Genomic DNA, 25279 nt, shown 5'->3' with positions numbered 1-25279 from the left:
CGTTTTGTTCGAGGGAAACTAATTTTTCACATATTCTATATACTTTTTTGTATATATTTTATAATTCATAAGCAAGTATCCGATATTAAGTACTGATTATTGTTTATTAAATTGTAACAGTTTTTTTTTTTTTTTATACTTATAGAGACATTGGAAATACAATAGACAAATTATTTCTGTACATCAGATTTGTGTATATTTTAGTTTCAGCCTATCAAATAAGAAATGGTTATTTATATCGTCACGCAAGTTCATTTCTTTGGTCACGATATACAATATTCAATTTGATGGCTTACAAACTGTAAGTTAATTTGAAATTATTGAGATTGAAATAAATTACAAACGATTCAATATTTTATAAGATATTACTATTGTCCATTTCTACACGAAATCCGTACAGTATTGGATTGGATATGGACGGATTCGTCGTTGACAATTATGGAATGGTTCAAAATGGATGAACTTTTTACCCATGTGTGTTGTATTAAGGTAGAAGAAAAATTATTATAAATGACTCATTAAATTAATTAAGAAACTGGTCTCACTTAAATTGTAATTTATCTTTAAATTGTTTTGAATTTAAATGAAAGCGTTGGTACTTTATTTATGTTTATAGAGCATTTATAATTTTCGTCAATTAGTAGATAGTAAACGAGGTGAAAATGTATCCTGGATATTTAAGCTATTTGTTGGTGGAGGGATTATAATAGCCATATTGACAATAATAATATTTCCATTAGTATGGTTTTCAATGTTTAAAAGTGAACCAGACACACCGTCGTCAATTGAATTAACTGTAACATTTGGAGAAGATTCAACTGTGTTCTCCACCAAATCAGATGACATACATAGGTATTTTAAGTTAGACATTCCCTTTAATATACCTAATAGATTAGGTACTAATAAATTATACAAAATAATGTAGCACCCACTTTAGTTAAAGGTTAAATTTTAAAATGTATTATTGGTAATTCTGAATTTATCTATAAAATAAACTACCTACTTTAAATAATCCATACAATAATTTTATTTAAAATATTTATAAAAAGTGAAATGCGCAATTAACACTTAATTTAACCAATGTAAGTCGATTTACCAGGGCTTGAAACTAATTGAATAATATTCGGTTTCGGTTTAGATTTTGTATACCAGTTTTTAATTTTTTTAATTTCGGTTTTAGATTATAATACCGGTATCCAATTTTTTCAGTTTCGGTTTTTTAAAGGTTTATACCGGTTTCTGAAATCGATTTTGAAACAGGTTTCAAGCCCTGCAATTTACAGGGAATTCACAAGTTTTGCAAATATAATGTATGAACCAAAATATTAATTTTCAGACTAGATAGAACGGATGTTAAATTAATGAAAGACATATATGATAAGTCATCAAAAATAAACCATGTCGATATTCCAGAATTTTCAAATCAATACGTATTTGACGAAATAAGCTCAATTAACGTAATGCCACAGGCCATAAATACATGGCCCATTACCTCTTATGAGTTCAACAAGTTTAAAAAGATTATTCTTACAAGTACTTACGTTTTTTTTCATATTAAAATACAATATAGGTAGATATAAATGTATATTGAACTATATTCAACTGTACATTAATATTAATCTTAAATATTCTTTTATAGGAAAAAAGTTAAACTATATTAATTTTGAAATAGTATTTAATTTATTTAATTAAGTAGGAATAATTTTTAATCATATTTCAATATAATTAACTTTATTACCTTTATATTTAAATCGCATGATAGGTGTTTAAATTGGTATTTACTGCGACAGGTTTCAGTATTAAAATTGCAGTAGAATGGGCACTGACACACCACGATGGTGTTAAGATAAGCCGCGGAAAAAACACAGTCATGATGGAAGATTACGTGCATTCCATATTGACCGAGTGCCTGAAAACATTAAATAAAAGTTCTAATGATATGCCGGGTTCTTGTAAACAAGTGATCATACCCAACCTAATACCAAAATTTTTAATACTACATTTAAAATATACTGAAACGGAAGTAAAATCGGAATTGATGATACATAACCCATGCAAGTCTATAATATTAAATATTTATTAAGGTCTCTTATTTATTTCAATTAACCGGTGTGATTGGCAAACTATATATTATACCCTGTTCCAAAAGAGAAGACACCAGATTCATCGGTTTTGTCTGTGGCCGCCTGGTGTCTTCTCTTTTGGAACAGGGTATACTGGGTATAGGTACTCTGAACATGAAAAATAGATAGGTATGAACTATGAATGTATCAACCCCTCCTCTCGCAATAACAAAATAAATCGACCACCACTGAACAACATTCATATGAATACCATACACCGTAGTGGCACAACTACCAGGATTGATTTTCAGGAGGTGGAATAGGATAAGTTATATATAGGTTTATGAGTTTAAAATCTTCAAATAACTTTCAAATTTTCACCTTTTGTTCATATATAATGCATATTGAAAAACAATTTACACTCATATTAAATATTTAAATATATTATAGCCCCTCTTTCTGAATATGACACCGAATATTTCGGCAAAAGTGAAAAAAACAAGCAGAACAGATTACAAACAGTAGTTGACGTCAAATACGTCATTAATCGCGTTGATTGAAGCTTTTCGTTATTATTTTAAGTTCCTTTTTACTTTTAACATTTTATTTTCAATCTCAAAATTATTAAAACACAGTTTAAGCACTGTCTTAAGATCATTTTCAGTTTGGCTGGTTATCAGTAGGTATATACCTATAACAAGGGTAGGTACACAAATGTTGGTATTGACGCCTCGGAAAATTGACCCATGTATTGTAAATATTTATTTAAAAATGCTAGGACAAGCATTGAATGTTCAGTCAGCAAGCCAAATATGTGATCTCCTCAAATATATGAAATTCTAAACTTTTGTGAAAATCATACCCATTTATTTACTACAATGAAATTTTTCAAAAGAAAAAATTGTCTTGATATTATATTTTGAAGTTCCAATGGATGTATAAAATTACGTGAAACTAGTTCTAGTTATTTTCCTTTTCTATGTATTTGTACATAGAAACTATAAACCAGCTAGTGTAGGCAGAGCCTGATTTACCATATATATGGCCCAGGACAAAATAAAAAATTTGGCCTATAAATTATAATATAAATAAAGAATAAATATACACAAATACAATATGAATATCAAAATTATACTTTATTCTTTAAAGCACTTGTCAATAAATAAAATTAAAGTATTATAATTTATAAAATACAATTAGGTATTTGTAATAAATTATTGTAAATTTTTTTTCTGGCCTTTTGTTTGGAAAATACATCTATAACTTCATCAAAATCAATACTTGCCGTGACATCGCTTTCTATTGAAAGTATTCCTAAGGCTTCCAATTTTTCTTGACTCATTGATGACCTTAATCTGTTTTTTATTCTTTTCAGAAATGAAAATGATCTTTCACTTGAACAATTTTAGTTATTGGCATTGTTAAAAATATATGCAAACATGTTTCTACATTTGGAAACGCATGTGCTATTTGCATATTTCTTATAAACTTTAATTGATCGGTTAGCGTCATTGTCGTGCTATTGTTGGTAGATGAAATAAGACTTTGAAATTGAATAAATTTATCTACGAAGCTTTCGGCGTCAATATAAAGCTCATTTTCATATAACAATATTAATGCTTTAATTTTAGTCATCATTTCATTTCTGGTTAGGTTTTCTTTAAATAAAAATCCAAATCTTTTTTCCACATTAACATAAACTTCTCTTCTTTTTTGTACCTATTTCTGCCAATAATGTATCGCAAATTACATAATGTGTATCAGTAATGAAATTTTGTCTTAAACTTTGTTGTCTCTCTTCAACATTTTTTTTTATTCTTTCGCATTTGTAATCAATTGGGTTTTCTACTATTAAATAGGATTCATTTTCGTATATTTCAAAATTTTCTCGGACATTTTGTATAAAATCAAATAGAGAATTGTATAATGGTACTATTATCGATATATTTGTTGTTGAACTTTGTATAGTACAAAATAATATATTACATAGTTATAGTCACCGGTGGGCCCAGGACAAATGTCTATTTTGTCCGTGCGTAAATATGGCCCTGAGTGTAGGTACGAGTGGCACCGTTGACCCAATGACAACCAATTAAACTGAACGATTAGACATCGCCAGGGGTATGACGCTATTGTTCCTCGGTGTGCTCTTTTTTTGGAATGGATTATAGCGATATTATAGGTGAAGTGAAGAAATAGGTACTTAAGTTGAGTGTACATATTAAACATGTATACAACTATACAATAATTATACAATTAAACAAAAAATCACTTTCCTTATGTTAACTCTTTGCTAAATACAGGGCTGAGCGCTATTCTTATACAACATAGAGTAGTGTCAATAGTTGTAAGAGTGTCTTTGTACACATCCAATCTGAAAAACAAATGGATGTACAATTATATAAGTACAGTTAAAAAAAATTAAATAATATTATAGCTAAACCATACATGGACGTCGGTCTAACATTTCATTACGACGATGTATCTAAATTTACGTACTGGTGGGATTTGGTAGAAATATGTCCGAGAAATGACGAAAAGACCAGTTATTTGAGAAAATTGCCTTATTCATCGTGTGCTGATATTGATATAAATTTGAGCATAACCAACAACAGTTGTATGAACACCATATATAATATATATGTGTTTAGCGATAGATATTCAAGCACAATACAATTTTTAGACGACAAAGGGTAATTTTTCTGTTTAACATACATAAACATTGTATATATATTTAATGTAATAATTTAATTATATTATCATTATTGTTATTAAATAATTATACTGTGAAACTGACGTACATTTATAATTATTCGAATATAAACTAATTCAACTAATTTCAGAATTTCAGGCTTATACACAATAATTATAGTTTATGTTGGATATAAGTTGGCGTTTGATATATTTCGATCATTTAAATTCAAATTGGGATACACCGAAACACCTTACCCAGACCGTATACTACAAGTAACATAAATCATGCTAATTTGGTAATATATTGTGGTCTATATGGTGAAATGCAATATTTGTAGCTTTGTTACGAAATTTATGTGGTGAGATTCTTCAAAGAATACGAAATGGAAGAAGATTTATACGCAATGTTAATATATTTGTTTCGATCACCAGAAACGTTAGTTCGTTATACACGACTACCAGACCCTGATAAGCAAGAAACCCGTGTTTAATAAAACATATTAAATAATAAAAGAAAATTTATTTTTTTGATCAGTTTAATTAAAATATAGTATTTTTTTTTCAGAAAATTACAGATTTCAAAAGAGACTAAAACATAATATTTAAATATTCGTCTTGTTTAATGTTTATAGTTAAATACTAATTGGCGCCGAGTTACTCGTGTCAACTGCGGCTCACTTTTACACTTTCAAATAACAACCATAAGAGTTTAATAAATATAATACTACATAATAACTTGAGTACACTTTTATACTAGACATTGTTGTTGCTCTATTAAAAAGACAAACTCAGTCAAATAGTTATGCCTGTGTCTTGACGACCGTTTAAAAGTGGAATATACCTACAAATAAACTAATACATAGGTAACTTAAGAGTTAAGACAATTCGTATATGTTTTTAAGACTCTAAAAATTATTCTGAGCGATAAATTTAAAGTTATAGTGTACAAATTTTTAATACAATCCATATAGCCCTCTGGGATTATGCTTTTAAAACGTATACTATCAAATTATCCAACCCATATTAAATTCATTAATTAAGTAGAGATTTATTCAACAAGCCATGGTTTCACTCTATTTTTTTAATAGGTATACCTATATAAAAAATTAAAAATATTTACTATTAATTCTAATTTCCCTATCACTTATTATTTGTTTGTACACTAATATTGAATCATAAGAATACTATTACTTCGCCATATATACTCATAGTCAGACACGTATTTAGGGGAGGGGGAGGAAAGTGAATCCTGTTGCCTGGGGAAGACATTTTTAGTCCATTTAGGGGGCGTCAAATGTATACTGATATATTATTATTAAATGTATCGAAAAATAAATACATTTATTCTATATATTCTAATTATTATTAAAACCTTTTGTTAAAAGCAATTATTACATCTCAAAAATGTATATTGTTTTCATTAATTAGTCGGAAAATAATATTAATAATTACAAAAAATATTTAAGGTCAACTGTGAACCAAGAAAAATGATTTGCTTTCATTCACAATTGAATTAAAAATAGCAAGTAGATAAAACCGATTTTGAAGAAATTATCACTTTATTTTCAAATCTCCAATCTAGATTCTAAATTATTATTATAAATAAAATTAAGAACAGAAAAAATGCAATAATAATAAACAATACATTTTTTCCAGTTTAAATTTTATTTTTATGATACCTATGTAATATATAACATACTGGCATAAACGTGTATTATAAAAATATAATATGAACTATGTAATTTTACCCGGGTGCTCAAGTAAAATGAAATATACACAATACACATGTTTGTATATGCAACACCATCTAGAAATAAAACGAAATTTCTTTTTAAGAAAAAATTATTATATAATTTTAACCATGTAATATTTTAATTAATACATCTTAACACCAATATAATATATTAATATAGTCACATAGTTTAACAATATTTAACAGTGAAAAACAAAGAACTACTATCACTATATTATAATTTTGCCCGAGGTAGTACAAGTTTTATTTAAGTTCCTTAAGAGGATGCCACACGGGCATATTTTGTTGTCTCTGTCTTACTAACGTACAACATGGCAAATTATACGTTCACAATAACACATTTTACTTCGTAATTTCTAAAACTAGAGTGAATTTACCTCTTATATAATGCAAAGGTAAAAATATTAACTAGGGCATCTCGGAGGATTTCATTGATATTATTATTTTTGAGTAAGTAATAATAGTTTTAAGATTTACAAATAATGTACAGCTTAAAAATGGTTATAGCTTGCTTCTTAATGAAAATTTCAACTAAAGCCACGCACCGCGATGCTCTAAATAATAATCTTACCTTCACATTTTGTAAGAGGTCAATCACTCTAAAATGTGTTATTGTGTACGTACAATTTGTTATGTTGTACATTAGTAAGACGGAGACAGCAAATGTCCATGTCGCGCAGTGTTTTAAAATAAAAAAAAGCTGCCCAAGTCTATTTTTTTTCTGAAATAAAAGAGTGGAAAGACCTTAGTGTTTTTGACACCCAGTAATAAAAAATGTTATTACCACGGTAATTAAGTTTTTATTGAAAGGGCTGTTGGCCCGGGGCCCACTTGATTGGCCGGTATACGACCGCGGTGACGGCACGACCGACATGTCTGTTCCGTTTTGTATTTTGCTCATTTTTGAAGTGATCGGTGACGTCGTTTTCGTCCCGCGTCCAGTCGAACCGTTTACTGTGGCTCAGTTTTAGCCTATTATTTGACGTATACTAATTATTTGTATGATAATTACTATAGTTTTGTATTATTGCGATCGCCGTCACCGTTCGCCTACAAGTGCCGTACTAACACTCGTACCTACTGTATTAAGAGGTTAATAAAGTTAAATCGTTAATATATCGAATCCGTTATTTAATTGTCCCGACCCGAGTACCCTTTGAAACACCAGGTTTAAAAGAGTGCGCTAACAGTATATTTTGTTGAATTGTGTTTTGCAAACAATTTTCGAAAAAAAAAACTATTTATTAAAGAAATTACTATTTTAATTTGAAAAAGTACAATAATGTTAACATTTTTGATTAATTATCCCCATTTGTAAATTGTAAATCATTATAAGTAAATTCTAATAATATGATTCACCAAAAAGTTATAAAATATTTGATAGTTTATATGTTAAAGGTTTGTATAAATGCTTTTTTTCCAACAATAGTTTTATATTTTGTGGTAAATTTGATGTATAATAACGGTATTTGTAATATTAATCATTAAGCTAGAGAAAAGAAGTGATTTAAATACACTTATCCCATGTGTTTCTCTAATGCTCCACATCCATTGTCACATTTTATAGATAGTTGCAATCTCTACTTTAATATAGAGTTTAACTTTGCTGCTCCCTACTTTTAGTTTCGATTCTAAAAGTAATCTATTATACACTGATTTTAGTCATAGTTTATTATATAGTAAGTTATTCTAAAAAAATAATTTTTTTTTAATAACAAATATCAAATTAAATCAAATTTGGGTCTTGAACCTCAATATTATATTATATATCGATATGCTATACCATGAATTACATTAAATAATAAAAAAAATAACCTTAACCCCCCTCCAAAAAAAGGGTGCATTTTAAAGCTGATAACATGGGGGGGGGAGGGCAAAATATGTTGTCCCGGGGAGCCAAATGTCAAAATGTTCAAATACAGATCTGCTCAGTCATATAATACAAGATTTTAAATAAGGTTAATATAAATATTCCCAAATTAGAAACAACTTTAACACAATCGGGACCATATTATTATGCATTTATAAATGTCTGTGTTACATTTAAAATTAATCCTCAAGACCTTTATAATACCAATTGTATCAAACAATGTGTTATGGATACCATTGTAAATAAATTGTAAACAAGCGCATAATAATATACATCAGGAATGGGCAACTGGCGGCCCGCGGTACATTTGAATTTAGTTTATAAAAATATAAAATTTTCTGTATTTTATTTTATTATATTTATAAAATTATTAAAATCGATATAAAATTTATCGCAAATTGTAGATATAAATTCTTATCTAGTATTGAACTATTAAATGTAAATAATATTATATTATTTATAGAGGTATAGTTAACATTGGGGGTTTTTTTTTACTTCCTATGTTCTCTGGCCCGCTAGATTTTCGCACATTCACAACTATTGGCCTTCTAGTAGCATTGAGTTGCCCCATCCCTGATGTACATAATTGGTTAATTTACACTATTATTAAGATTTTTATTGCACCTATACATTTTATTTATTTAATTTACAAAAGTTTTGAACCGCTATTTCTTTAAATTTAACTTCAATTTTCCAGGCATGTATTAGAAACTTTATAAGTTATTAGAACTCTCATCTCTGGACAGTCGTTGGCTTGGAGGTGACCAACTCTATTTAGTTATAACAATAATTTTGTTTTTACATAATTTTGTTTTAGTTGGAATTTTATTCAATATACATATTAATAAATACTAATATAAAAAGCAAAACAATAGTATAATTATTGCAAATTGAGTCATAGAGTATTATTACTAATATTGATTACTGACCCTTTCATTGATCCAGATGTTACATCCCTGTAATTTATACAATTTTCATTTTCTGGTAACCGTACAAGTTTTGGAAACCATGGTTTGCATTATTTTAAACATAAATAATTAGATCATATAGATTATAGATCTCAAAATTTAAGAATAAAACAATTAACATCGTATTTTACGTAGCTTACACCTGTTGCAGTGGATAATAGTGTAGCAGTGAAAGGATTAATTATTATATATAACCAATAATACTGGTATCAGTGGGAAATTCTTCTAAAACAACTTGAAAAATGTTAAAAACAAAATTCATGTTTAAATATTTTTTTTATTAATGAAATATAATATTTAACAACAATATTGAGATAATATATAATATTCTAAAAGTATATGTACAATAATATTTAATAACTGTCCAAATAGTATAATATTTGTATCATAAATTGTGTCTATTTATATAAAACTAACTAGATTTCCATGCACAGGCGTGCACACTTTTGTTGCAGATGTGGCTACTATTTTTTTGACCATTCACGACTTTCCCCTTCACAATTCACTCACTGCCTCCCCCCCCCCCCCCACAAAAAAAGTATACATACTAAAAAATGAATATATAAAATATACTCGAAACAGAAAAATTAAATGTAATATTGAATATATAATTGTTATATAATAACGCATCTCACATGTTCTGAAATGCGATGTAGTCGTTGTGTTAATACTTCCGAATTCCAGCAGTTAGTTTGAAAAGACTTTACAGAAGAGCAGGGAAGTCAAATTTTTCTAATATTCCGTGCCAAAAATGAACTGATTTATTTTCTTACAAGCCATTAAATTATGAAATATAGGTGTATATTATATAAATAAGAAATAAATTGTGGTCTTGTTAATTATTACTAAAAATACAATATAATTAATATTTTATTTTTCGCACGCAACAAATTTGCGATTTCTTCTTTAGGGGATAGACTTTTTTGGTGCCTACCTAAATAAAAAAACTTGAGATGAAGCTATAGCCCTACAAGCCACATCTGAGAGCACGCCTATGTTCACAGGGTTAGATTTATTTAATTTAACAAAAACAGAGAATAAATTTAGAGCACAGGAATTATATAAATATTTTTTATAATAATAAAGTAAAATTAATTTATATTTAAGCGATACAATATGCTCACACACAGCAAAGTAGTACTATAAAACGGTCAATTTTTAGAAAAGTATGTATTGTATTTAAAATCATTAAGATGAATTTTCATTTTGTAATAACATATTAAAAGTATTTTAGGGAAAATAATGTCTGAATAAATTTTATAAACATTTTCTAAAGATATTTCCTAAAAAATATTTTAAATAGTTTGAGCTAAATTTTATTTTTTGTAAATGCTCTTTCTTAAAAAAAAAATTGAATACATTTTTAAACAAAATTGTTTACTAAATGCTGTATGGTACCTAATCTTATATATTGTAATTAATGCTAAAATTGTTCATAATAAGATTTCAGAATACAAAATAAACAATTGTCATACATGGTAACTTTTTATGTTTTAAAAAAATAAACATGTTCGCAAAAGCGTAAGCACAATCTAAGAAAAACAACAATAATAAATGTAATTATTATCGCAGCTTTAGGTCACATGTATTTTCAATTCTAATGATTGCTTAGTACTGCAATAAATAAATATTTTAATTTATCATATAATATTTAAGTACCCTATGTTTAGTTAACAAATTATAACAGATATTAGTTGAATGTTATAGTAAAAATTATTTAAAGTGAATAAGTGGAATATGATTTATTTATACATAAATTATACTTTCGTTCACCTAAATCGAAGTTTGTAATAAATCATAACCATTATTATTCACTTTTTTTTTTGTACATTACATTAAAAGTATTTTTGTATTTATTTATTTAATACATACATGCGCCTTATTTATAAAAACACAGTTCTTAAATTCTATAAGTAATAGTAACTATATGAATGGGAGATATATAACGAGAAACATCAATGAATAAAACACTTTAACTCCAAAATTAATTAACGATGCATAAAATAAAAACAGAATATAAATTAAGGAATGTATTTTAAACCTCTAAAGGGCTAAATACGGTTTCACCGTTTATTTGATATTATGAGGTCATGATATCACTGTTCGGTCTTGTAAATATTAGTATATACTACTATATCTATATTTCAAATCGTAACAATTGATGGAACATTAACCTGAATATATTTGTGTTTCATTCTTGAGCAAACCCTTCAGTCTCCTCAATAGCATAATTGAGTTTTTCGACTAGTTGGTCATAGCTCTTGTATGGCGGTAAGTCTAACCTGTTAAAGCATGTGTGAGACCGAGGTAACCATGTTTCCTTACCAACCTTTTCAATGCAAAACCTCTGCGCTCCATTGCTCCCTAAACAGAAGTATAATTGTATTTAATAGTAATTACTAATCACAGCATAAATCTAAAGAAAATGAAAAGTTTTTTAACAATAATATTTGTAGTTTTTGGTTTAACTCACCCATAAGTTCAGCAAACCCTCCCACCGGAACTCTACATGTTCCAGTCACAAACTGAAGAAGTCTTGCTCGTTTTTCATTGTCAGCTTGTTTTACAAACTATATTTTAAAACAAATTATATTGAATATCGCCAAAACCCAAGTACAAATAAAAGATTAAACTGTTAAGATAATAATAGTTTTGAAATTTAATTTTTATTTATAGGCCAATTTCTTAGAATATTCAAATAGAATAGGTAGATTTGTTTTTATTTAGTGACCAAAATACAAGTGTTCAAAAATAAAAAGGAAAATACTTATATATCCTAACTTTATAATGCATAAAATCAATAAAAATTAAAATCTTAAACTACTTTTTAAACTAAGTAAAAATTATAAAATCATATTGGGACATTAAAATAGTATCCATTTTTTAAAAAATAATTTATTTAATTACCTACTTAAGTTTTTGGTATTATAATATTAATTATTTTATATTTACAATTTATTTGAAAAAAATATTTTAAATAATTGGTATGTAAGATTGTAAATATTAAGTAAAATTTTAAAATTAATTTCATTGAAATATTTAGATTTTATAATAAACTAGCTGATCCCGAGCACTTTGTTGCCCGTTAAATGTATCAACTCTATATGACTCAAACTTTGTTCAATTTGTTATTTAATATTCGGTGTATGGTGTTCAAAATTTATCTTAACTTTTCCGTTGCCCGGAATAAAAATTCTGATTCACAGCAGTACATTATCAGGTAGGCAATCTACCTGTGGTAGATCGCGGACTCCGTGCTGTTTGTGCGTAAGTGTATGATTATAGTGTATAACTCTAAAGAGTCTAAAGTATTAAAATTATACCAAGTTTGTCGTTTTTACTTAATTCCACCTACAGTGGATTAATATAATCAATTTATACAAAATCCTATTCTAACCTAACCGTACTAAAATCCGATGAATAAAAAAGAAAACAAATTTAACCCTTTGTAAATTAACCTATATCTTCTTCTCAGAGGTCCAATCTACCCACAAACATTAATTTATATATATATCTAACTATATAAATACACAGACTATAACTATACAGACAAAACATTGGAACTACTTATCAGATCTTCTTGTATATATTATAAATGTCTTGATTTTTTTTTTTAAACGAAAGAGTATTTCACAGAGAAGGTTTATATAAAAGAAAATTTTAGGAAAATTCACCTGTGTATAATATATTTGTTGCTATTGGTTAATCGGGCATATTTGTTGATTTGTATTAGTGTCTTTTGTCAATATACATATAAGATCTGATAAGTAGTTCCAGTGTTTAGTCCGTGTAGTTATAGTCTGTGTATTTATATAGTTAGTTGGTAGATTAGACCTCTGGGAAGAAGATAGGTTAATATTTACAAAGGGTTAAATTTGTTTTTTATTTCATTCATCGGATTTCAGTCAGTTAGGTTAGGATAGGATTTTGTTTAAATTGATTATATTAAGTAAAAACAACAAACTTGGTATAACTTTGATACTTTAGAGTTAAATCATACGTACAAACAGCATGGTGTCCGCGATCTACCGTAGGTAGATTGCCTACCTGATAATATACTGCTGCGTATATCAGAATTTTTATTCCGTGAAACGGAAAAGTTAAAATAAATTTTGAATACTATACACCGAATATTAAATAACGAATTGAACAAAGTTTGAGTCATATAGAGTTGATACATTTAACGGGCAACGAAGTTGTAATTATAATTATAATTATAATCTCAATAATTTTGAGATTTACGATAGAAATTGTTGTTTATTAATGGTTGCTATGGGTTATAGGAGTTGAGAATAATACTGATTTATTATTACGTAACAGGCCATTATTTATGATAATTGATAACTCCTTTGTTTTTAAAGTTAGAGAATCGATCAAAAGCCTTAAACCTTCTCCGCAATGAGCTTTTCAATTTAAAAAAAAAAAACCATAACGATCGGTTCAGTAGTTTCCGAGAACATATCACTCAAAGGTTTTCATTTTCACATTTATATATAAGATGTAATAACTTAATATTGAAAATATATATTATATACATATAATTTAGAATAATTTCTTTTTTTCGAAGAATGTAGGTTTAATCATTAGTTATAAATACTATAGGTTGCTCACGGACCAGGTTTAACGGTGGCACAAAATATTTATTACCAGTAAATGGCTAGACGAAAAAATTACTAGCGATTACAACGGTATTGTCCATTACTAATCACGAATTTGTGCTTTGCAATCTACAGTATTTATAATCAATGGTTTTATCTATTGTTATTCATAAATATAATATGAATATAAATATAAAATTACGTATTTAGGATAATTCTTAAAATTGTTGTTAACCCTTTCACTGCTCCAGCCATAATATTACATCCTAAACATTTCTACCATTCACTAATCAGACATACTTTTATGTTACTGTATTTTATAATAATATCATTTGTTGGCAACTGTACAATTTTAGGAACCCTGGCTTGCATTATTTTGAACTTAAATAATTAGATCATAATATTAAATGTAATAAAAAAAATACATAATATATTTAATTAAAACAATTAAAAATATTTTATTTTACGTAGCATATTACACAGGTTGTTGAGCATAAATAGTGTAGCAGTGAAAAGGTTAATAATAAGAATATCAATTCAATTAACTTTAGTACCTGCCAAAACCAGTTAATTTGCTTGCTAGTTCTATTGTAGTGGCGATAAATTGTATGCTGTTGCCAGTCTTCGACGTCAATCTCTTGCATGCCACACAGCATGAGTTCAAGTTCACGTTCATCAAAATATTTCAACCATTCTAATGCAACTACTTCATTAAATCCATCTAATAATGCTTGAGTCTGTTCTTCAATGCCACGTGTCATTCTCCATTCAGTCATTAATCTAATGTATTCATCTTTGTTAGTATCAGTAACCTTCACTTTGTCACCATTTTCTATCAACTCGTGATGGACAACTTGACCAAGTACTTCAAAATCCACACCAAAGTACATTTCAATATCACTTTCTTCTAAATTATTGTCACGTATCCAAACCAATGAATTATAAAATTCTGGGTCAATAGATTCGATATCTTTCATGGTAAGTTTTTTGTTCAGCATACGCTTGTAAAAGGGCATTGTGAAACCAGAGTAAATAAAACGTCCATGATATAAAGCCTGTAATTGTAATCATAATATTTATATAATATTCCACATGATTTAAAACATATTTAATATAATACTTGCCATAGCTATGAATCGTCCAATAAATTTGAAATATAACAAATGGTCTGGATTCACATACGAAGCAGGATTAATTTGTAGACTATAATTATTTTTGTTGGCATATTCAAACAGACAGTACATTGGGTTGAGTACTTCGTGTGAAAGTAAAAAGAACCATTCTCTGTGGAATTCAATAATTATATTATTATACTGGTATTGAATTGTTTTAATAATGAATAAACTATGTACCGTGAAACACCGCCATAATCTAAGCCTTCTTCTCCACGGAATACTATATACAAACGTTTCCTCATTTCATACGCAGCAGATCTCATTATTTGATGATAGGAATCTTCAAACAGTGTTTGTCTGGAAACCGTTATCTTAATGTGGCTTGATATTGCATTACTTTGACACAAATACCGGAACTGGCTTAATTTCCAACGGAATGACCTTTCATAAGCCGCAGGTACCCCATAAGGACCAGTAGAACTAAAATTATAAATATGTTTATATTTATAATACATAATTATTATAATAATATTCTTTCTTATTATTTACCACTGAATGGGTAGTACATGGTTACGAGGATCTTCAAAAGTAGTTGTATGTGTATTATGATCAACAAAATATCTAATTCCATCAGTGGTTTTTCTTACTTCCCAACCAGTTGGTAAATCAGAATTTTCAATAATCATCTCAGTTCTAATCAAATCAATTAACATTAAAATTAAATTTAAAAAATATTTCTCATTTATACCCTTGTGTACGTGGATCCTCCCATTGAGTAATGCGACTTTTATGATTAACAAAATAAGTTCTACCATCCGGTTGGAGACGCTTTTCCCAACCATTGGGTAACTGTCCTTCCTCTTCGACAACAGGGGTAGGTGGAACTCCTGTAGTTTGTCTATTATTTGGTCCAGAACCTGTTCCTAAAGCATGCTAAACATACCATACAAAAATAATTAGTTACATAGAAAAATATACAGTATTTATACATTTTACCTGAGGATACAGAAACCTTTGGTTTCCTTGTTGAACTACATGAGCTCTTTCCCCTTGCCAATGTTGGTAATGCTGCAGTCTTTCAACGTTTGGTCGTTGCCATGTGGTAGTACGAGTATTATGATCCACATAATAAATACGCCCACGGCTATCCCTTCTAAGCTCCCAACCAGCTGGTAATGGTTGTGGTCGTTCCCAAGAAGTTGATTTTGTGTTATGATCTACATAATATTTTCGTCCAAATGAATCAAATCTCATTTCCCAACTAAAATAAAATTTGTTAATTAAATGTAGTAGCTCAAAAATAATATATTATTAATTATTTTCACAAACCCAGCGGGCAATGGTTCTTCTATTGGTAATGTAACAGGACCGTTTTGATGATGAACAGTAATTGTTCCCTCAGCAGAATTATTGTGTGATGGTGGAGTTTGTGATGTCCGAATGTTATTAGTTAACGCATTATTTACAAGATTATTTGATACATCCATGTCTAAAATATGTATAAATGAATTTCATTAAAAAATCTATTATAAATGGTTCAAATAATAAAAAAACAGCAATTACCTAGTGGTGATACAATAGCGACCATTGTCGAGGAACGACTACGAGCTCTAACTCCGTTACTAAAATCGCCATTTGATAATCCTATAGAAAAATAATGACTTAAATTAATTTTTCTTTTATATATTGAGTATAAGTAGGTACCTTGATGATTATGAGTACTACTGCCTGTTTCTCTAGATGGATTCGAAACTTGAGACATATCAATATGAAAACCATGTAATATAGTAATCAACTCTCCAACTTTGACCAAATTGTTAGATGTGGATGAACTTGATGCTTGATGATCATGATGACGAACTCGTATCAAATCAATTGTCAACTCCAAATTATCACAGACACCATTATAATTACTTAAAATATCATAAAGACTAATACTCTTCTCTGCTATAAGCACATCTTTTTGAAATTTACAATAATCTAATACACGATAGTGTAATATTGAGTATGGAGTAACAAGTCTAAAAAAAAAAAAATACCAATACCAATTATAATTTAATTTAATCTTTATATAATAATTATTAACATACACAGTGAATTCTTCATTCCATTTCGGTTGATATGTATTTTTAATAACTTCAGTTTTATTTCTTTTGCAATCATCAACAATAAGTTCAACATATGGATGCGGTTTAATCAATCCACCATTATTTTTTAAACTTGCGCTTTCAACTAAAACAGCAATAAAACTCAAATGAATCATCAATCAAACTTAATTATTGTAAAATGCATTTAAGTTAAAAAAAAAAGTATTATGTTTGCAATTTGCCTGTGATATTGCACAAGTTCTTCTCTTTTTGGTGAATATAACTTGGCTTAGCTATAACAATATTTTGAGTGGTTATTTCCCACGCGAAACAATATTAAATTAACAATTTATAGATGCTGGTATTCTGTTAATACAAATGTTGAACTTACTTGTTACAATGAGTTGAAAAATTTGAATTTGATTTGAAGGAGCAATTACCCTATCCCGAGTCGATATTGAACAATTGGCAAAACTCTCTACAATAGTACCCATGGCAATCAGAATTTTTCACTTTACAGTGACTTTCAAACCATCAAATATTTTAACACAATTATGGCTAACCTATAAAATAAAAAACAAAATAATTGTGATTAAATAATTCATATCAATTTAAATAAATTATTGTTTACATGTAATATTGTATCAAAAAAGCTTATTAAATGTAACAATTGATTTAAATTTAAACTGTATAATAAATTCATTTATTTCAATAGATACTTAATGAAAAATAAATAGGTACCAATATATTATACCTAAATAGCTAAAGCTAACCAATATTATATAACCTAACCTACCTTTAAAAAATATTTTAAATTTTATTAATTAGGTACTTCATAAATTAATGAATATTAAAAATAAAATTTAAGTTCAAGTTACAAAATTCACAAGAAAACTCATGTATAATACCAAGTATGAAAATTTAGATACTCACAAATGAATAGTAATATACTTATCTCATAACTACAACTTTAGAGTTGGAATAGCAAAATAATATTTATTATGGTTAGGTACAATAATATATTATTGTAAATTTTATAAATAAATATCTATTACACATTATGCATATGAAATTGGTATTATGTAAAGTTTTTTAATATTTATTAGATATTATATACCTAATATTAAAAATAAAATAATTATTTAAACAACAAAATTAAAAGGGCAATACCTAAGCATTTTTGATTTTGAATCGTTATTCTGTATTCTCTATTCTTTTCCTAATTACCTTTTTTTATAACTATAACTTACTACTCGACTTACTATATCTATATGGCTCAATGTCTTATCAAAATATTTAAAAAAAATGTAATTGCTAAGTTATTATTAAAAAGAATAATAAGCCTATAACCAAAGATAAAAACAAATGCTGAAAATATCATTAATAAAAAAGATGGGAAAGTGGATGAACAAATAACATTTTATTGACATAAATTATAAAACATAAGTTTCTGAATTACAACAAAACAAGAAAATCGCTACTTGAGAAATAGTTAGAAAAAATGTTGTAACCTTTGAACTTCAAATGCTCATAAAAATGTAACATGACTTCCTTAGACAATTTTTTTTTTGTTGATAAAGATAGATAATCTTATAAGGAACCTTGCATGACATTTTAAAATCTTAGATTTAAAAAGAAAATTTTTTAGGAATTTCTAACTCAAAATAATTTGCACATTTTTGTAATTTCTACGCCTTTTGTAAAAATTCTAACTTTAAATGCATATAAAAAAAAAATTGCGGCAATGAATTTTTAATATTTCAATCTGTCATTGTAATAATATATTAGAAGCCTTGTATTAAATTTTCAAGCTTTTTGACCCAACAAATAAAGTTTTATTGACATTCAGAGAAATTGCAAAATCATAAACATAATTTGCGTAAAAATTCCTGTTTTTCCTTAATTTTGTTTTTCCCTACGCGTTTGAAAACTATTAGGAATTATAAATTTTGACCTCCCAGTGCACCAACAAGATTCACTTTCCCATCAAACAAGATACTGTTAAAGAAAATCAAAGCAGTTTTACTGCCCCAAACAGTGATGACACTCAAAATTTAAAAAAATTTAAAAAATTAAAAGAAAAACACATTATTGTAAAATCAATACATTCAGTGTTCCGCTCAGAAACTAAAAAAAAAATTATTTTAATAACTTAAATTAAGTAAGATTAGAATTATTGTTTACTTATATAATATATAAAAATGTTGTAGGTACCTATGGACTATAAGTTTTTCTTATTCTAGATGATCGTAAACTTATATCTATTAATAAAAATAATATAAATAGATATAACACTTATTATATAATAGATGTGAAGGTCAAAATATATAATAGATGTTCGTTTAGATTTAAACAACAAATAGGTCACAAAATGAACCTCTTAGTTTATTAACTACCTACCTACATATATAATTTATGATCAGAGCTATGAATTAATTAATTTACATATAATTTATACACTCAAAAATAGAAAAATATGCACAAATAATTCTAAACAATGCAAAATTATGCAAAATGTTTTTAATAAAATTAATTAGCAATTCAGTTTACGGCTTGTTCTAATAAATAATACTAGTAGAACATTAAAAACAAGATAAAAAAAATAGGTACAAAAATAATCTACATAATAGATACTACCAGGCCCGGCTCAAGGGGTAGGCGACATAGGCCCATGCGCTAGGGCGGCACTTAAGCTGCACATTAGTAAGAGGGAGGCGTTTTCAAAATACTGATAATATTCTATTGTTAAGGGCAGCAAAATTTGATTTTGCCTAGTTCACTATTTTCCCTTGAGCCGATCCTGGATACTACATAACTACTGATGTTCTAAAATTTCTCTATATATAGATGTATAAGTTTATTTCTGAGCTAACACAGGAGCAACCAACATAAAATTGGCCATGAGTAAAGGATCTGTGTTGTTGATTCCTGAAACTTTCATTGTCTGTCCTTGTGCTTTATTAATTAAAATTGCAAAACAAAGTTTAATGGGGAATTGTACACTGAACACATTTGAATTCGAATGGATATCAATTTGTAATTATCGGTATTCTTGGAATGTATACAATTTGACCATTCTCAATACCAATAAGAATTTTATACCCTGGTTCCATTGGAAAATTTGGGTGCATTCAAATTTTGATGAGAATAATAGGAGCACCGATTTTTTAATTGAGTTTTTGTGGTGGGAGATCTGATGGATTTACAAAAAAAAAAATTTGGTAGAACAGTCACAAAGCTATTCATTGAATTCATTAGAAATTTGAGATTTTAGGATATAGTTTGTTGATTAAATCATTTTGTTCATGAACCAAAATTGCAAAAGACGAATCTATCTGTACTGTTCTATCGTCGTTATTCTGGAAAGTTTTGTTTCCAGAGTTCAAGAGAGTTTGTGAAAAACGTTCTGCATTATGGTCACCTGAGAGATGCATCCGCATATTGGTTGTTAGCTTTAAGGATGTAAGACCACAGGTATTATGACTTAGGGCAAGCATTGATTTCATCAATTTTAGACTTTAGTGCTTATTGGCATAACTAGTAGTATTAAATTTTGCCTAGTCACCAGCAAAAAGAATAACAAATCCTCCCATCGGGTTATCATAATCAAGTCCCTCAGCGTCCTATCAAGAGCCTCAGGTATAGAACCATGGCCTTTATTTGCCATCGTTGATTCATCCCAAACAATAAAATGTATCTCTTGTAACAGTTTACCAAAAGAACTATATATTATATTGTATTGTATTCGTTTCATTTGAAAAAAAAATCAAGATAATCAGATCAGAAGTTTCAAAGAAAGAGTAGATTGTTTGCAATGGGCAACAACCATAGATACCTACATTAACTAATTTACCATTTACGTCACCACTCAACATTAATGGGAGAGCACGCGTCTGTGTTTTTTTTTTCAGCTCTGCGTCATAGGGTATTGAAAAATAAAGAACTATAAATAAATAATTACTCAATTATAGTTACCTAAGTTAACAATATCTGGTTGTGTTATCCCACTTTGACAAAGACAACATTTTCAAAATTATATTTTGATTTCATTTAACTGGACAGATAGTGCCACCCGGGGCTCGACCAGTTTATTCCTATTTTATCCCTCAATATTTCCTGGACAGAAGTTGGGTCCATAAAACTATACTTTAAATCTGCTCAGCGAAATAGTTACCCTATCAGTTAAAAAAACTCGTATGAATTTTGTATGAATGGTTCCAGAGAACATGCATGACAAAGACTTCCATTTTCACATTTATATAGGTACCTACATGGATATTATATTAGTGTACAACATCAAATCCATATTTTTTTACAATAAAAAAAAACTAGTTGGTAGGTACTATAGTATTTATATGCATTTACATCTAAAATATGATAAATACAATCTTTTATTTAGAATGGTAATATACCTAATGAAGCAAATTTATATCTTACTAATTTTTAATTCAGAATAAAATGTAACAATATACAACATTATTGAACTCATAGTACTGTTTATGATTATAATAAGTTATAACAAATGAACCATATTAGATAATTAATATTCTCATATTTATTTTAGTTAAAAAAAAATAATTCAAGGATTATAGAAAATAATATGGCAAAATCAATTAGGTAGTCTTAATTTATTTGTTTTATATTTAGATTAAGACCAAATATTATTTAAGTAATTAGTAAGGTTAGACCGAGGATTAGATAAATTAGCATTGGTAGGTATAAAGTTTAATTTTAATCTTTTAAATAGGTAGGAACTGCTTTAAAGCATTTGCTATATGAGTTTTGTCAGATTACCTAGATGGGCATTGGGCAAGTTAGTGAAAATAATTAAGTGTGACAAGTTAAGTTAATTTAATTAAATTGCCTTCAGTTAAGTTAAAAGTTAACATTAGTATTTTGACTATTTGGTTATAAATTAAAACTTATTTTGAGATGGAAAATATGAGTTAGGATAATTTATACCCATGTATAATTTGAATTTTTTGTTTGTGCCTCCCTCCCCCCTCAAGACATTTCTAAAATACAGCCCTGACTAGTAGCAGTTGTTGTGTACCTATTTATACTAAACTAAATGCCATATTAATAAGTTTATGAATTCCTGACTAAAATTAGAATCTGTTTTGTTAAATTTCAAAGTTGGTATTACACAGTATCACATTAGTGATTAGTATTACCAATACTAATTTATAGTTGTAGCCGTCCATACCAATTTTTTGTCTTAAAAATAACTCAAGCACCTTCTCAACATTGGCGCAACTAAGGGGGCTTAACCCCCCCCCCCTAACTTAGATTTATCCTCCCACAAATATCCCTTATTGATTTAGATATAAGCCCCCCAGAAGGTTATTTTAAATAAATAGTTTTGTTAGCCCCCCAGAATTTTAACCCTAGTTGTGCCTATGCTTCTCAACCAGAAACCCCATTTTGTTGTCTCCAAAATATTATGCCCAACATTTACAAAAGAAGTGACGTTATCATGAATCAAACGTTAATAATAAATAGGGCTCGGAACTTGAAGCATTTGCATCATTTTTTCTAATGAATCGAATTACATTTGATACTCGTCTTTATAGAAATTAGATTCATGGAATATAAAGATTAGGTAATGGTACAATTTTTATTTTGCATTTTTTGAATTTTTAGGGAATTTATTGCTTTATGGCCATTTTTTAGTATTCATGGTGCCTTTTATTCAATTTTGTACTTCTTTTAAAATATATTTGCATTTTCTTATTGAAAGTTACACTTTATTGTAAGTCATTCAGTTTCCATTACTTGTCAATTATCGACAATTATTATGTTTATCGTTTGTTGTTAAAAATGTTAAGATATTATAAAGTAATTTTTGGTATTTTTGAGGTCATTTTTTGATGTTTATAAATTTTAACATTTTTTTCTGTGTGCATTTCTTAAAGATTTTTAGGTCATCAAGTTCTTGGCCCTAATAAAAATTTTACATTAGATAATGCAGTGACACCAAAATTTAGTAGTTATAAAACAGTTTAGGTACAGTTTACTCAAGTAACACCCCAAGTCATACTTACATTATTATTACAGGCACCCGCAATTAAAATAATAATTACCATCAGCAGCTAATGTATCAAATGAGAAGTGATTTGTTCTATGATTGACTTACCCAATACAATTTATAATCACTTAGTACAAAAAAGAAAGACCGTCTAATAAAAAAGAAAATAAATCTTGAAAATGGATTATGTTAACACTTGAGTCTTGGACATATTATTTCTGAAGTGTAATAAAAAAGATAAGACCAAAGAGTACCTAGGACAGAAACCCACCAGTTTAACATGTTGTAATATAATAGCACTGTCCGAAACGCTCATCAATCTTCCTGACCCAGAAACAACAATGATGACCCATGTCCCGCTTATCAGCCACACTCGTCGGCCAGCCGAACACTCACTGACTGCAGACAGGGTAATAGTGCAGAGTGTGAATGAAATTGTATTTTCATGTCAAGGCATGACGACGAGCATGCGATAAGCGGCGAGCTGGCGTATAGTGCTCGTTGTCTGGTTGACACCACCAATGGCAAGCTCGAGCAACACGATAAGGAAGAAGACAACAAAAAACTATTTAACATTATGCGCAAAAAAATTTGCGTCATGAATCATGACACTGTAAACTACGGTCGTGGTGAAGGGGCGAGGGGGAGTGGCACTTACCGTGTATTGACGTCTCACAGCAGCTCGGTGGCGGCAAGTGCACTCCAATATAGAATATTACAATACTTGCTCCGGTTCGGGTCTGCGCTGGACTCGTCGGTGGAAGTAGGCAGCACAGGGACCGAGTGAAACGGAGAAGAGCAGGAAGAATGGCGAAACGTCTTTCCCGCCGTTACCGACGATCGCCGATTGTATTACGGCGGCGGACACGATGACGCCATGAGTGTTTATCAGCACCGCACTTAAGACCACGACGAGTTATGTCACCGTTGAGGCAGCGGCGGCGATCTCAGCGACTGGACGACAGAGAGATCGTTGACTACTACCAATCGATTATTATCTTTCGGAACGAATACGGTCGACCGTGATCAGCTTAACACACACAATATTGTCGTACGAATTGTGCCGTACAATTTGAAATAATAAATGACAGTAGTAAATTACGATGACAGTAGCAACAATTGCGTGCGTGGGTTAATTTTCCAAACTATTTAACTATACCAGCTATAGTTGTTTAAGCGGAGAGAGAGTGCGTTTTGGGTCGCAAACTCGCGAGTGGACGAGATAACACGACACGCGCGCGCGCACACACATGTATTCGCACACACTCACACACGCACGCAAACACACACGCAAACACACACACACGCACGCCACCGCACTTTACGCGCAAGTGCGCAACTGCTGTTGCACAAGCTGCGCGGCCGCCGTGTGCTTAGTGCTTACTGCTTGGTGCTTACCGTATTCGCAAATCGCAATTATTATTGTTTTAATTATTTATAATAATAAATTGTGCGACAATATTATCATATATTGACAATTTATATCGTAGACACCAGCAGCTGACACACACGAATGATACGCGGTACGCATTGAAACAGGTACCAACTTTTGTTATTATGATCACAGAATATGACAATGTTGTGATTTTGGTATAATTATACCATAATCATTATCATCATAATGATTATATTATTACAATATTATTTTTGTGCTTATGTTGTGATAACGACGTAATCGTTTTTAAAGAAGATACGGCAGGTGTCGTTGAGCTGGTGTTTTCGACACATATCTATATAGTATCTGAGGTTTTCGAGCAGCTGCTGTGCACCGAGCACAAGACGTAGTAAGTAGTCGTAGCCCGTAGGCAATTCGTAGAAAACAGTGGTATGAACTGGGCGTGATCGCGCGGTGCGGTTATCGACGGACGCTGAACGGTTCGCACCGTCGCGCGTCGCCCGTATCAACGACGAATACAGTTACTTACTTCTACAACAACAGTACAACTATAGTCTATAGCTACGAACATAGAAATCCAAACTAATGGACAGAGCTTAGAGAGAGAAGTCAGGACTCGGGGCCCAGGGGTGGCCGCCAACCGGTCGATCGCGACACCCTTTCGCATTTTATTGAATTTTTTTTTGAGCCTAATTGCTCAGCGTAAC

At 29.2% G+C, this 25279-nt stretch overlaps 2 protein-coding genes across 3 annotated transcripts; one reads left to right on the top strand and one right to left on the bottom strand.

The window, feature by feature from the left end:
* The first annotated feature begins 1361 nt into the window (after window positions 1-1361).
* LOC132949462 (uncharacterized) lies at window positions 1362-2083 on the top strand. Its single transcript, XM_061020372.1, has 2 exons — window positions 1362-1533; window positions 1791-2083. Exons 1-2 carry the CDS (start codon window positions 1362-1364, stop codon window positions 2081-2083), a joined length of 465 nt encoding a protein of 154 aa, XP_060876355.1.
* Window positions 2084-9605: 7522 nt separating this feature from the next.
* On the bottom strand, window positions 9606-24725 carry LOC132935197 (E3 ubiquitin-protein ligase Su(dx)). 2 transcript variants are annotated; one of them, XM_061001672.1, is made up of 14 exons: window positions 23835-24725; window positions 17540-17711; window positions 17152-17293; window positions 16766-17082; window positions 16625-16705; window positions 16391-16550; window positions 16058-16322; window positions 15810-15994; window positions 15611-15754; window positions 15299-15541; window positions 15071-15230; window positions 14501-15001; window positions 11822-11918; window positions 9606-11712 (listed from the first exon to the last, which is right to left on the bottom strand). In XM_061001672.1, exons 2-14 carry the CDS (start codon window positions 17640-17642, stop codon window positions 11540-11542), a joined length of 2571 nt encoding a protein of 856 aa, XP_060857655.1. In that variant the 5' UTR covers window positions 17643-17711; window positions 23835-24725; the 3' UTR covers window positions 9606-11539. The 2 variants fall into 2 exon arrangements, with proteins under 2 accessions (XP_060857655.1, XP_060857656.1); XM_061001673.1 differs by lacking the exon at window positions 23835-24725 and adding an exon at window positions 23448-23466.
* Between the last annotated feature and the right edge of the window lie 554 nt (window positions 24726-25279).

The sequence above is a fragment of the Metopolophium dirhodum genome, chromosome 1 (genome assembly GCF_019925205.1).
Source record: "Metopolophium dirhodum isolate CAU chromosome 1, ASM1992520v1, whole genome shotgun sequence".
In the NCBI taxonomy this organism is placed as follows: domain Eukaryota; kingdom Metazoa; phylum Arthropoda; class Insecta; order Hemiptera; family Aphididae; genus Metopolophium; species Metopolophium dirhodum.
Note: the sequence above shows the minus strand (reverse complement) of the source record. Positions and strands in the feature narration are given on the sequence as shown.

Coding starts and splice junctions, on each gene's coding strand:
- LOC132949462 (XM_061020372.1), top strand. CDS start 1,362: ATGAAAGACATATATGATAAGTCATCAAAAATAAACCATGTCGATATT. Junction 1,534..1,790: donor TAAAAAGATTATTCTTACAA/GTACTTACGTTT, acceptor TTACTGCGACAG/GTTTCAGTATTAAAATTGCA.
- LOC132935197 (XM_061001672.1), bottom strand. CDS start 17,642: ATGGGTACTATTGTAGAGAGTTTTGCCAATTGTTCAATATCGACTCGG. Junction 17,083..17,151: donor TGGAATGAAGAATTCACTGT/GTATGTTAATAA, acceptor TTTTTTTTTTAG/ACTTGTTACTCCATACTCAA. Junction 16,323..16,390: donor GAAGAACCATTGCCCGCTGG/GTTTGTGAAAAT, acceptor ATTTTATTTTAG/TTGGGAAATGAGATTTGATT.